This window comes from Plectropomus leopardus, chromosome 22 (genome assembly GCF_008729295.1).
Source record: "Plectropomus leopardus isolate mb chromosome 22, YSFRI_Pleo_2.0, whole genome shotgun sequence".
NCBI lineage: Eukaryota > Metazoa > Chordata > Actinopteri > Perciformes > Serranidae > Plectropomus > Plectropomus leopardus.
The window spans coordinates 21,721,695-21,736,185 of NC_056484.1; the positions used below are offsets into that span (position 1 = coordinate 21,721,695).

Consider the following 14,491-nt stretch of genomic DNA (forward strand, 5'->3'; position numbering starts at 1 on the left):
GAATAGTCTTAAAGGGCTCTGGTTCCATCTTTTTTTTTTTCACATTTTAAAGGATTTTTTTACTAAGCCATAGGAATTACATATATGAATTTGAAAATGTGCGTTGTTTCCCTTTAATAATGATAATAAATGATAGTATTTCCTTTAAATAATGTGTAAGATTTTAGTCAGAAAAACGTAATTTTTTATGAAAAATCAACTTAAAACTTGTGTTCGTAATAATAATAATTAAGTACATCATGTACTGAATTGCTATGTTTTATGTTTTTCAATCATTATAAACACAAGTTTTCAAGGTGCTTAGTCATTTGAAAGTTAGTTGTCCCAACTCATTTTTTTCACATTATTGTAAAGGAATTTTACATTGAAACATAGGAATAATATATATGAATTTGTTTGTATCGTTGCTTCCCTTTAACGTTGATAATGCCTGTACATATATATGTGGCGTACGTAACATAATTTTAAGCTCTATCATTAGGTGTTTTTTGGGGGGGGGTTTTGTTTTGTTTTGTTTACCGAAATGCAGCCTGGGAGTCGTAGTTTATTACTACCTCAAAGTTTTTATGTACACATACTTTTATCTTCTTTCCCCTTAAAGAACCATATGTACGAATACAGTTCTTAATCTTTTCTCCTGCTCCGTTTGCTTCCCATCCAAACAGCAAAGTTGCTCCAGCTGTGAGTCACATAACACTGTCACAAATAGCTCATGATGCCACTTCGCAACTCTATGAAGAACAAAAGTGTCGAAGTTGCCACGTTGAATGCGACACGGCGCTGTTCCGGAAGATGACATCGCGAGAAGGTGTGTTTCCGGAAGACGTGGCTGTTGCTGCAGTGGCAGCTGTCATCCAAATTGTTGTTAGAGGAGTGCTTGAATGCTATTGTAATAATTACCCTATTTCTTTTGTATCCTCCCCCGTTTATTCACCGCCAAGATGATTTCGCTTACGGACTCCCAAAGTAAGACTCTCTGTGTTTGAGCATCTGTGTGTGTCGCTGCTCTCTCTCTCTGTGTGAAACCGGCTTTATCTGCAGCAGTTGGGTAACTAGCAGTTAGCATTCAGTGCTAGGAAAGTTAGCTTCATTTTTTGCTCTCATGGCGGTTCAAAACGATAACCCGTGGCCCATATAGCTAAGAGCTACTTCCTCACGCTAACTGTGTGGCTCGTAGCAAGCTCTGTAGCTGATAGTAAGATATGATCATGTTTTTATTCCGTGTCTGACAAGCTTTGGCTAGCTTCACACAGAAAGTGAACATTGGAGGTAGAAACCTCACTGGAATGTCTGTTTTCAGTTTCACTGTGATTTTATAGGAAATATTGAACTGTATTCGTTTATTTAGGGACTGTTCTTTATTTATCAGATGGGGTTGTAACTTAGTTTTTTCCCCCTTGAACCTCCCTAAATGTTTTGAGAAAAATGAATGACCCTCCCTCCAACATAAAATTAGTTGTTAATTTAAAAAAAACTCTTCATTGTTTGAAAGTGAAAAGATGAAGACTAAATACTGGTGTTGGGGAAAAAAAAAAGGTTTTTCACTGTTGTTGAGCATGCTGGTTAGTGCGTGCAAATTGTTTATTTTTGGTAAAATTTCAAAAGACCCATGGAGAATAAAGTGATTATGATAAATATTACTTTGTTAAGCACAGATTTGGTTATGTTTTTTTCTAACTGAAACATTTGTTCCATGTAATGTGTTAGGGGACAGTCAGAAGTTTTTGAAAATCCAATCATAATTTCTGCTTCTGAAGTTTTTGTTATGCTAATCGTATAATTTTGGTGATTTTAAAGTATACATTTCCTCATGTTTTCTAAAAAAACATCACCCAAAATTTTTAAAGACAAAAATTATCTGCAAAATCTTTCTTTAAAAATTATCCAAAATGTTTAAAGAACAAATAATGAGTAATAATAATAATAACAACAATAATACAACAACACCAACATTGCCAAAAAAATTCAAAGAAAATAAAATCGCCAAAACGGTTTTTTAAAAAAAATAATCAATTTTTTTAAAGGACACGTGCAAAATTTGCCAAAATGGTTTCTTTTAAAAATATCCAAAGAATTGTTAAAGAAATCAAAAATCCCCAATGTGTATGCCCTGTCCCTAAGCCGAAATATAAAACATGTCCCTCCCCAGTGCTTAAAAATTAATTTAACATGTCTCCCTCTTTTTGCACTACCCCATCCCCTCTCATAAATAAGGAACAGTCCCTTAATTGTACTCATGTGTATTAACAGAATACTAAAACGTATTGTGAATTTTAGATACCAAAACCATTCAGTTAAGATCAATCATTAACAAGTATGACATGCAGGACAAAGTGTGCTGGATTTATCAGATAATTATCAAGAGAGATAGAATAATTGATCAAGACCTCGGTGAAGCAGCTGGAGAGCAATAAAACCTCACATAATCTCCTGTCTGCCACAAGAAGTGTTAATTGGCTGCATACAACAAGAAGACAGCAATAAGATCTTCTCTTTAGTGACAAACTTGGATGCAATAATTAAACCTTCCTGTGGTATGTGTGTGTGTGTGTGTCTGTCCTGCAGAGATTGGAATGGGATTAACAGGCTTCGGCGTGTTTTTCCTCTTCTTCGGGATGATCCTTTTCTTTGACAAAGCGCTCCTGGCTATAGGAAATGTGAGTATTTCTGCTTCATTGAAGCGATATTATATACTATGATGCTGAGAAACATACAGGTGCAGCCTCCTGTCCTCTGAATCAGCTTGTGCTGACGCTGATAAGCTTTTCAGTTCAAATTCAGAATCAGGACTCTGGTTGTTCGTGAATGGAATCTGTTAGTATCTGGCATCCTGTTTTGGCCCTATCCATGCTCTCCACACTCTATAGGAACACAGCTGTTACATTTATCTTCACACTTCGTTAGGTTTGAGGTCACACATGTTTAGCATCTGTTCTGATTATAAAAATCTTTTATTGTGGGGCACCCTCAAGTCTGAAGTCTCCAACCCAAAACTGAGATAACCCCGATGTCATCTCTATGACATCATCTGGGTCATTTTCTCAGACTTGACAAAGCTCCTCCAGAGTCACAGAAGACAGTTTTCACAGTAGTAGTAGTCTGATTGGATTCTGGAACCCTCAGTGCAGGGGCGAAGGACTAAGTCAGGATGGTGGTTTTGCTGCCATTTCAAAGGTCCACCATTGGACTGCTTTCTAATACTGGATACCGTCCTTGTTTCACTGTAGATCCTGTTTGTTGCTGGACTTGCTTTTGTCATCGGGTTGGAGAGGACATTCCGGTTCTTCTTCCAGAAGCACAAGATGAAGGCCACCAGTTTCTTCCTGGGAGGTGTGTTTGTGGTGCTGATTGGCTGGCCCATCATCGGAGTGGTGCTGGAGATCTACGGCTTTTTCCTCTTGTTTAGGTAAGAGGAGACAAAGGGAGGCACGAGCTAAAACATGGACACAGCAGAATGATGATGCTCAGTGCACTTGCACCGTGAGGTGTGAAACTGGGGGACAGCGCATAGTTACTACGGGGGTAAATCACTGATTTCATGACGATACAATATTATATAGATTCTTTGGACAGCGATACACTATTTGCCATTATCAAAGCCTGCCATGATACGATTTTGATTTTATTTAGGGGCCAGCGATTGATATGAAGCGATATTAGAAGATCATTTAACGCAGTTGGTTACAGAGGGAGCTGCTTACCCTTTATTTTGTTTTTGACTAGAAAAGATTTAAAAAAAAAAAAAAAACATACTAAAATCCTTATAAATATTTAAAACTGGCTCATTCTGTTTGAAAATGCTTTCTGGAAAAATTGTTCAAACTTAAACCAAGATTTTTTTTTCAGTTCTGCAGCTCCGTCTGTGCCCAGTGTACTCTCTGCGCTCCGAGAGTGTGGTGAAATCAATAGCCAAATGGTTTATATATTCCAGTAGTGCTCCCAATCAACGGTCCAGCTGCCAAAATATAAAATCAATGTGTGGTGGCAGATGTTTTAATTGTGGTGGGCCACAACAAATAAATGAATTAATGGGAAATCCTGCCATGGTAACACTAATTTGCCTTCCATTTCTGATTTTTGATAATATCTAGAGAATCTCAACACTGAAAAGCTTCAGTGACACGGCATCGTATGGATTTCTCTTGCAAATTAAAAAATGGAAACTCGTGCAAAAAGTCTGAAAAGCCAAAATTTCGTATGTCCGTGTCATTCTGCTTGTGTCCTTCACATAGCAGCGTTTGAATCTCCCAGTTCATGTTATTTATTGGCTCTTTTTGATATTGAGAACAAATTATTTATTCAATTATTATTTGTCCACGTTATTTGTCTTTCTCTGTTCCATGTAGTTTTCTGTCTTTGGAATCTGACCATCTTCTTTTTCTCTTTCTTTGTTTTTTCCCTTCCCTCATTCCAGGGGTTTCTTCCCAGTTGTAGTGGGCTTCATCAGGAGAATACCAGTCCTGGGCTCCATCCTAAACCTGCCCTTCATCAGTGCAGTGAGTATCAGCCGGCACTGCAGCCATCCTGCAGCTCTGCTTTGGCCACACGCAGCATGGCTTTTTCTTGTTTATTAATCACTGTGTTCAAACACTGCAACTACAACACATTAATCAAAAGTGCCCCGAGCCGATGACAGCTCAGCTCATGCACATCACTGCTGGTTTAACCCTTTGAAACCTGGATCGGTGTTTTTGTGCTGCGTTCAGACACCTTTCACAAGTATTTAGACATCTGAAATATGAGCAAATTGGTTTGATTTCTTTCTAAAACACGTGAAAAACAGCAATCAGCAACTTGGCATGAAATATCAAGGAAATTACAAAAAATCAGCCAAAAGTGACAAAATCCTGACAATTAGCTTAAAGAGAGAGAGAATCATAGAAAATCAAGAGGTAATGCCATTATCAAATAACTAAGAGAAAATATAAAAAAAATCTATATTTCTAATTAAATGTTTAGAGTTAGGCTTCTTTTTCTTTGTTTTTTTTTGTTGCAAATTTCAGGCAATTTCATATTATTTGGTACTATTTTTTAGCTATTTTTTGGGGTCATTTTTTGTTAAATTGCTCATTGCATACTTTCCATGTTTCCTTGTTTTAACAAATCAAGCCAAATTGTTCAGGTTTCAAAGGGTTAATAAAACAATGCTGTCAGTTTATCCACTCAGAAACTACCTGTACATGTAGTTAGAGATGAATATAATGAACTCAACATAGAGTATACATGGAAAGAATGTTGTGGCATTTTAACAACAAAAAGGTAGTTTTGAAAATGAATTGATGTCAGGGTCATCTGGCCTTTGACTCCAGTTTCATGAGGACTGAGGGGACCGTCACTTTAAAACCTAGAGGTGCAAGTCTGCAGACACATTATTAGCTTTGAGGCTTATGGACATGCTCCTTCCATGCTGTTGTGTGCGAAGCTTTGTTTTGAGGTGAATGTCTCTCTGTCTTTGTTTTTTTTTATTAAAGCCTTCGTAAGGCTCTGAGGACAATCAGCAGTCGTGGTCAGTCACTGCCGATTTTCCCTTGCATGCTAACATATTTAATATGCTTTACAATATTTAGAAAATCAGTATCCTATGATAGAAGGAGAAGCATATACTTTTATTTAGGGAACTGGTAATTTTTTAAATTTTTTTTTTTAAATAATTTATCTCAACTTATTCATTTGGCTTTCAAAGGCACACACCATAGGTAAAACAAGACTCAAAATGGACTGTGAAGTCCAAGTTATTAATTCAGTGGTAAGTCATTAAGTTTATATATATGAAGCTTTATTTGTTGTTTTAGGAGATATTAAATTTCAATTTAACTACTTTACCAAATTCTTACAAGTTGCAAAAATTATCCAAATTGGCAATAAATACAACCAAAAACTGTTTGTCCTGTTCACCTGTGGTGTGTCCCCTAAAGTTATGCATGCTTTCCATTCTAAAGTGCAAACAGTGCAATGCGGCGTCGGTTTAATCAACACTAACACTTTACATGTCATTGTTCACAGGTGTGTGTGTGTGTGTGTGTGTGTGTGTGTGTGTGTGTGTGTGTGTCAGATCATGCTTTACACACGAGAGAAGCTAAAAAAATCAATCATATAAAGACTGAACGTGTTTTCTTTGTTTTCCTTTAGTACGTGGACAAAGTGGGCGAGAGCAACACCATGGTATAACAGAGACTGTTTGTGCCCAGAGAAGGCTGTCTGAGCACAGCAGGTCTTTTTTATAAAGCAACACAATCTCCCAATCGGGCTGATTTAAAGCCGTTCTGGTTCTCCGTTCAGATTCCTCCCCTCCTCCTCCAGCAGGCGAAAGACTGTTTTCTGTCTATCTGCAGTTTCACTGGTCAGTGCTACCAATCAAAGGTTCATCGGAGCGTCGCACCACCGGTCTCTTACTAAAGGGTGGAGTCACTAAGGTCACTACAATAAATATTTCAAATGCTATTGATCCCTTTTCGCCATTGAGTGCATCTGGCATGAAAATGGAGGATGGAAGACTCCCTCAGAGCGCCACCGACTCTGACTATGTGACTTTCTTACTCTGTGGAACAGACAGACAAAAAACCCACTGACCCTCCACAAGGATGAGAAGTGGACCGCCATGTTGCCACGTTTCTGTGCCTGTGCTTTAACTTTATTTGGACAAAAACTTAAAGTCCAGCATTATGTCTCTTTGCAGTTATTCTGTGACTCTTTGTTCATGTTTTTGTGTGGCTATTGTAATATTTCCCCTTGATTACATGTTATTTCTGTTCACGGTCGGCTAATGAATACTTCAGTATAAATTATTTTTCAAATGATCTGTGCTTTACTTCATGTGTCGTGAGGTGTTGTGGGGTCATACTAGTATTTGTTGCTGTTGTTATTGCTTCTATTAAAGGGAGAGTTCAGACCAAAATAAAAAAAATAAATATTTTTACTCTGACCCTTTAGTGCTATTTATCAGTCTAGATAGTTTTGGTGTGGGTTGCAGAGTGTGGAGATATCAGCCGTAGAGATATCTGCCTTCTCTCTAATATAATGGAACTATATGGCACTCGCCTTGTGGTGCTCAAAGTACCAAAAAAATACATTTGAAAAACCCAACAGTAATGTCTCTTTCCAGAATTTATGACCCGGTTATTAAAAATAATCCAGAGACCTTGTTGTGAGCTGTTTAATGTGGGAACTATTTTCTTTTGTACAAGCCACACCTGCAAACCATATCACTGCGCAGAAAGAAGTGCATATCTACTGCTATCTCACCAAGCTCCACTGAGCTAGCTAACATTACAGCTCATGTTGAGTAACTGTGTCATGATTTGTTTTGGGTTTTGTTTTTTTTTTTTGTTTTTTTTTGCTCCATTATATTAGAGAGAAGGCAGACGTTTCTACAGCCAAAATCTCCAACATTAGACAGTCTGCACCAAGAAAATAAAAATAAAATAAAATAAAATAATTGAATCAATAAATAGCAATACAGATAAGAGAAAAAAAGTTGTTGTTTTTTTAATTTTGGGTTGAACTGTCCCTTTTAGGTCTGGTCACACCAGAAAGTGGCAACACCTAATTCACGATGACACATGGATGGTGAAGTTCATTCAAGTAGTAATAAAAGCTCGGTAATGTAGTGACTACTCATAAAGCTAGCAGCAAACTGTAACACGCTAGCCAGGCAGGAACATGCTAGCACTTGTTGGTCACAAAAGATCTCCAAGCTAGCTGGTTTTCTAACTAAATGGTCTAAATGGTCTGCTAACTGTCAGTAACAAGCTAGCTGGTTTGCTAACTGTAAGTAACAATGTAGCTGGTTTTCTAACTGTCAGTAATCAGCTAAATGGTCAGCCAACTGTCAGTAACAAGCTAGCTGGTGCGCTAACTGTCTGCACCAAGCTAACTAGCTGGTTTTCTAACTGTCGGTAATCAGGTAGCTGGTTTGCTAACTGTCAGTAACAAGCTAGGTAGCACAGTCGTTACCCAGAAAATAGTGAAGGTTCCATTTATTCAAGTTTATACCATTGTCTCGTGTCTCATAACTGTCTCTTAAACTTTATAGTGCAAAAAGAAGTTTTCCACAAAAACAATTAAAAAAAAACACCATAGAAACTTTTTTTCCAAAAATGAATGCCAATTTGTATGGATTAAATGAGCAGCATGTTTGAATTCTTAAGAGGCACATTTTCATAGCGTATTGAAATGAACCAGTGGCTGCCTGTAAGGTTGAAACTTCTAAAATGTATCATGTGTAGCTGAAAATGGTAATTTCAGCGTGGATCTTAAAGCCAAATCTATGAAAATAACCGCCAAATTGTGAAAAACCTATGTACTTAAACATGTAAAATATTGGTATGGTTCTGGTATCACAATCAAAGAATGTATTATTTACTCAGATATATTATTTCAGTGGTTTAGAGCAGTCAGTTGGGTTTTTGTGTTTTCAGACCTGAGACCTATGACACTTTGAAGCAGCTGCAGCTTTACACATTTATGGACCTGCAGACGTTTTATATCTGGATGAACATAAGTTGTATCACATCATACCACTTAGAGAATTCCTTTGTGTCCTTAAACTCTGTTGAGCTTTAAATGTTCAAAGTCTTTTTTTTTTTCTTTTTCTTTTTCTTTATTGAGAGAGGAAATTCTTAAGAATCGACAATAACCCAGGAACCGAATAAATGAACTCTTCAACTGTGGGTCTTTCTGTTCTGATTGTCCAAGAAGTTGAAGTGACCTGTGAAATGACAATGTTTTGCTGTATGGCACTTTTGTAAATATACTATGGAAGTTAGCTTTGTATCTGACATCCATTTTGTGTGTGGTCATTTGTTCCTGTCATGTTATTGACTCTTTACATTCACTGTGAATCTAAGTTTTTAACATTGAGATATACAGTATATGTGTGTGTGTGTGTGTGTGTGTGTGTGTGTGTGTGTTTGGATATTTTTCAAGCAGGGAGATTTTAAAATCACTGAACAAAACTAAACTAAAAAAGTAAAGAGGTTATGTGAGCCAATCAGACGGTTAGCCCATTCACCACTTTGGTGCAAGATATAGAGAACAAAATAAAACCTGAAAAATACAAAACATAATGTATTTGTGTGGAAAATTATGTCAATCATCAACTAAGCAGAAAATGACTGGTTGGATGAATTTTGCTTAGTTTTTCCAAAGGATTTGAGGATCACGAGCGGGCAGCGGGCATTATGTTTTCCAATTGTCCGTCCGTAGGAATGTCCATATGTCCATCCATCCCATTCACGTGAGTGTGATATCTCATGAACGCCAAATTTGTCACTAACGCCCACTTGGACTTTACAATGACCTGATTGGATTTTTGTGGTCAAAGACCAAGGTCACTGTGATCTTTTCTGTCTCATTCTTGTGAATGCGATATTTCAAGATCAGCTTGGGGGAAGTTTTTAAAATTTGGCACGAATGTCCACTTAGACTCAACAATAACCTGATTTGATATCAGCCATCCAGAAAAATCAATGTGACCTTGCATCCATCTCATTCTTATGAACACAGTATCTCACAATCATCTTTCTTCAAATTTGGCACAGACGTTCACTTGGACTAAACAGTGAATTTATTAGGATTTGGTCAAAGGTCACTTGTGACCTTGCATCTGACTCATTCTCATGAACCCAATATCCCAAGAAGGTCTTGAGGGAGGTTCCTCAAATTTGGCGGCAACACTTAGATGTAGGGCTGTCAAGATAATTGTTAAGTTTACTGAAAATTTAGTCATATTTGCTCGATTTTGTGAAGTTGCAACTTAAAAACGGCAAATAGACTTAGTGTAAGCAAGTGTTTGCAACTTTCAATAAACCAAGTTAGTGTGACTTAACATTATGAAGCACATAAATTAAGACTAATAGTTATATTTACTTAAAAATTTTAAGGTATTCGGTTTCCTGGATTTTTCAAGTAAAATCAACTTGTCAGATTTGACAGTGTATAGTTTGATAAAGACACGCATCCTCTATATGACAGTAGAAAAAACTAATGAACTGTATGTTGATGGGGGAACTTAGACTCATGACCTCAGTATTCCTGTAAGTATCTTCCTGCCTCTGTGAGTCCGCGGAACAGTTAATGGTTTGACCATAGACTGTCTGACATCATTGACAGGAAAATTCAGTGCTCCCAGCCTCACTCACTCATGGATAATTACATTCATAATTGGAAGTGTGGCCTTTTGATTCATACAAATCCAGCTCTCATCTCTCCTTGCTCCGCTCCACTGAGCAAGCCGCAAACATATCAATACTCCACAGAGGGGGAAATATGACTGCTCATATCGACAGTGACAACATTCCCCAGAGTCCATCCACAAACATCTGACACTAACGGCCCGCCGCTCCAACATGCGTAATGTTGAAAAACTGCGTCTTGGGGCTGAATGTGCTTATGGCAGCAGTTTTGATTCAGAAGTATTTACAGTATAGCTCTCAATGAAAAGAGCCGGATCGATCGTTCATTCACTCTCCTCTCCGCCCCCGAGTCAACAAATTGGCGTGACCTATCACTCCTGGCTCAGGGAAGGAGGCTTCCCCGACCAGGAGGGTATAAATACCGGGAGAGGGATCACTGGGAGCATACCGAATCCACCTACGGTCTCTCATCCTCTCTGCTGGACACCAGGCGCACAGGACCTCTGGCACCATGAAAGTAAGTACACTGCGCCAAAAGTCTGAATTTAATGCGATGGAAAATCTAGTGATATGCATTTTTCTCCTTAACTTCATTAAAGAACATTTTGAAACAATAGGTTGCTTTATAAAATTCTGAAATTCTTAGAAACCAAAGATTTTCTGGCATTTTACGCACCATTACCTACATGGCTCATACCTGCATATAGATCCGTAATGTTGCACTTGAGTTACAAAGTTACTCCATGAATTTGATGCTAATTATTAGTTATTATTATTATTAGTTATTAGTTAACCCTTTAACGCCTGAATCGACATCAGTTTTCTTTCGCTGCGTTTAGATACTTGTCACGAGCATTTAGCCTCCTGAGAGCGTTAGTTTGATTGCTTTCGAAAACATAGGATAAAAGATTATGATCAACTTGGCAAGAAATGTCCGGAAAATTTAACTAACTAACTAAATAAATAATAGTAAAAGGTGACAAGAAAATGACTTGAAAATTAACTGTGGTGAAAAAAAACATACCCAGAAAACTACTTATAATTTGTGTAATCATATATTTCTGTAATAATATTACATATATTTTAATTTATTTTAATTGTTACAATTTCTTAAGGCGTTTTTTGTTCTTTACCTGTCTTTTCTTCTCTTCTTTTTCTTTCTTTCTTTATTTATTTGCTTGTTTTCAGGTGCTTCTCTTGTAATTTTTCATTGATTTCTTGTTAACGTTTGGGACATTTCTTCTTTCTTAGCTTATTGCCCTTTTCCCATGTTTTAGAAAGAAAACAAGCCAGTTTGTTCATGGTTATTTATTAGTTAAACTATTTCTCATAATCTGTGCGTAAATTCTGCATGTGTGGTTGAGTCTTTCTTGGATGTTTAAGAATTATGACTTAAAATATTTGCAACTATATGCCTTTATCTCCCACAGGGTGTGAGGGCCATCACATCCACTTATATACTCTCCCTTTTACTGCTGGCATCCTTTATCTCGCAATCGTGGAGCGCACCCAAGGTAAAACTGAATTATTTCTGTTTATTAAACTATCAATAATGAGAATTTTTTTAAGATAATATTGAAGAAAGAGAGCTGGAAATCTGAAAATGAGTTGTTTTAGATAACATAAAAGGACAGGCTTGCAAAGCAGAAATATAAAATGTATGCAGCTTTGTTTTTTCTTTAAAGGGCTCTTTCCAACGGAGAAACTGGACCCCGCAGGCTATGCTGTACCTAAAGGGCACTCGTATGTATCTAACTAATGATCCCATGTCTGCATGCAAACCTAAAGTGTTCTGAATAAATACAGACACACTATGTAGTGTTGTAATTTCAGATAAATCCTTGTGTATCTGTTTATAGACATTACACTCCAAAAGATGAGTGTTAGATGCATTTCTTTCTTTCATTCCTCCAGAGGGACGAAGGTTCATCTCAGAGGACCGAAAAGAAGGAGATGTTTATGACACATTACATTTAGGTACAGTTAATGTTACTGTACAAAGTCGTTTATCAATACACTTTGTTTATCTTTTTTTTTTTTTTTTTAATTTTATTTATTGGAATCATCAAAGTCTCCCAAAGAGTGTCCAAGAACAGTCTTGGAGCTGGAATCACTTTTGGCCCATGACATTGACAGATAATTGGATGTGGTGTTTGTTTCCTGTCAGAGACTCGCAGTCAGAATACGGAGAAGCTGAGCGTGGACCAAGCGGCCACCGTCCTGCTCAATTTCCTGCAGCAGGCCAGAGAGGGAGGTGAGAGCAGCATCTGTGCCAGCTACCACACAGCTAATACGTCCACCCAACCTGAGCAAAATGGCTTCATTTCCTTTTCAACTTCACAAGAATTGGCCCCAAATTACCAAGAAATTCCTAAAAAGTTACAAGAAAATAACCTGAACATTGAAAAACAAAGTTATTTCTGGTGTTTATATTTCTTAAATTAAAATATAGATTGAAGGATTTTTACACGCCCAAAAGCACAGAAGAGGTGCCAGTGCTTTTTTTTTTTTTTTAGTCATCAGTAATTGGCCACACTGGGTAACTTTTAGATTACTCATCTGCATGTTAATGATTTAATGATCACTATTTTTATGACATTTTAATTTTGAACACAATTTCCCTCCTCTTTCACCTGCTTGAGAAAGCTTTTAGATGCACCTTTAACAGGTGGAAGAGGCTCTAATGCACAAACTTTAAGGAATTCAGATGAATGATTGTGCCATTTGCTTTGTGTTTGACTCAAAAATTATATTTCAATTCCATAACATCATGTTAATTTTCTCTCTCTCATCTAGCAGATGAAAACCCCGATGAGGTGTATTTCCAGGAGCTGCCTGTGTGGAAGAGAGAATACTTTTGATGGCCTTTCATACATTTTTAAAGCTACCAGAAAACACTGTCTTTGTTTTTCAATCTAAGCTGTTTGATTCTATGTGAGAGGAACAGCTCTTTTGTAAATATAAATTCTCTGACTATGCTTGAAATGTGACATTTTAATAAAAAGAGTTTGAATTAATAGCACGATGGGTCTAAGATTGTCTGCATTTTATAAACTTTGACAAAATATTGAGGGCATCTTTTCAATGTTATGATCACAAGTGCCAGATAAGCATGCACAATTTATTCTGTCATATCGAGTAAACCCTTTGAAACCAAAGACCAAAGACAGCTGCCTTTTTCAGCTTTTTCCCCCCATAAATCTTTATGAACACCTGTTTTTGTGTGGTGTTGATGGTTACATAAAACAACACTATAAAATTATTGTAATTATTTGGTTTTCAGGACAATCTTTCCTGTTTTGTTCTAACCCCCCTTCCCTTTTTCCCACTAATTTTGAGATCATTCTCTTGCACACTATGGGACATTTCTTGCCTGGTTGGTCATTTCTTTTTTTCACCGAATTTTATTAAAGAAATTAAACAAATTTGTGACGACAAAGTGACAAAAGTTCTGTAGGTTTAAATGCTGTAAAAGGTTTCTGAATGCAGCGGAACAAAACTGATGCCGAGCTCTGAAGGATTAAGTGATAGTTGTGTCACTGATTTTTGTGCTGCAGATTTTGCATGTGGTTGTTTTCAACTAAATCATCCTTATTTCAAATTTTCTTTTCTTTTTTTGGACCAGCTCACTTCATGATTGCTGCCCCGTGCATTTGCCTGGTCTACTGCGTCCTCAGTTGCCAGTTTTGTGTGCAGAGCATTAGAAATTGTTATAGTTCAGTATAAATGACAAGCCAAATACAGAACAGCAGCAATTCAAGACAGAAAACAGAGGAACACAGGCAGGGAACAACAACATGAGCACAGTGGTGAACACAGACAAACAAAGGGAACAAAGAGATTTATACACACAGAGAACTAATCACAAAAACGAGACTCAGCTGGAGGAGGTAGACGTGGGCAAATGGAGGGAACACAGGGATTGGCCAACAGCAAGGGTAAGGTAGGGATCACAAAGGTGAAGCAAACAAGAACAATAGAAATCATATGTGCAGGGTAGACTCTGGGATCAGAGAAGGAATTACAAGACTGATAGAGGGCAGGTGTGTAAGGAAACAGGCGGGAGACAGACAAAGACAGGAAGTAAAACAAGAACACAAGGGTCGCTGAAACGCTTATCTGTTCAATTTTCCACATCAAAAAGGAAAATGAGAAAACTGGAAAACTGAATCCAGTCTTCTAAAATTGTATTTTTTGTCTGTCAGATCAGTGCAGAATTAAGATTTTATTAAAAATTAAAATTAAAATTTAATAAAATTTTCCAGTTTTCTCATTTTCATTTTGGAAAATTGATCTGATATGCATTACATAGACCCATGAGGAGCTTGACTTTCAAAGTAAAACAGGATATAAACTAA

The 14,491-nt window shown here is 37.2% G+C and overlaps 2 protein-coding genes across 2 annotated transcripts; both read left to right on the forward strand.

Moving 5' to 3' along the window:
* The first annotated feature begins 803 nt into the window (after nucleotides 1–803).
* Nucleotides 804–6,916, forward strand: golt1ba (golgi transport 1Ba). The gene is made up of 5 exons (XM_042511445.1): nucleotides 804–966; nucleotides 2,566–2,657; nucleotides 3,228–3,406; nucleotides 4,415–4,496; nucleotides 6,130–6,916. Exons 1-5 carry the CDS (start codon nucleotides 942–944, stop codon nucleotides 6,166–6,168), a joined length of 417 nt encoding a protein of 138 aa, XP_042367379.1. The 5' UTR covers nucleotides 804–941; the 3' UTR covers nucleotides 6,169–6,916.
* A 3,689-nt stretch (nucleotides 6,917–10,605) lies between these two features.
* Nucleotides 10,606–12,994, forward strand: spx (spexin hormone). Its single transcript, XM_042510964.1, has 6 exons — nucleotides 10,606–10,650; nucleotides 11,564–11,647; nucleotides 11,819–11,876; nucleotides 12,048–12,110; nucleotides 12,301–12,387; nucleotides 12,930–12,994. The coding sequence occupies exons 1-6, from the start codon at nucleotides 10,645–10,647 to the stop codon at nucleotides 12,992–12,994; spliced, it is 363 nt and encodes a 120-aa protein (XP_042366898.1). The 5' UTR covers nucleotides 10,606–10,644.
* Nucleotides 12,995–14,491: the final 1,497 nt, after the last annotated feature.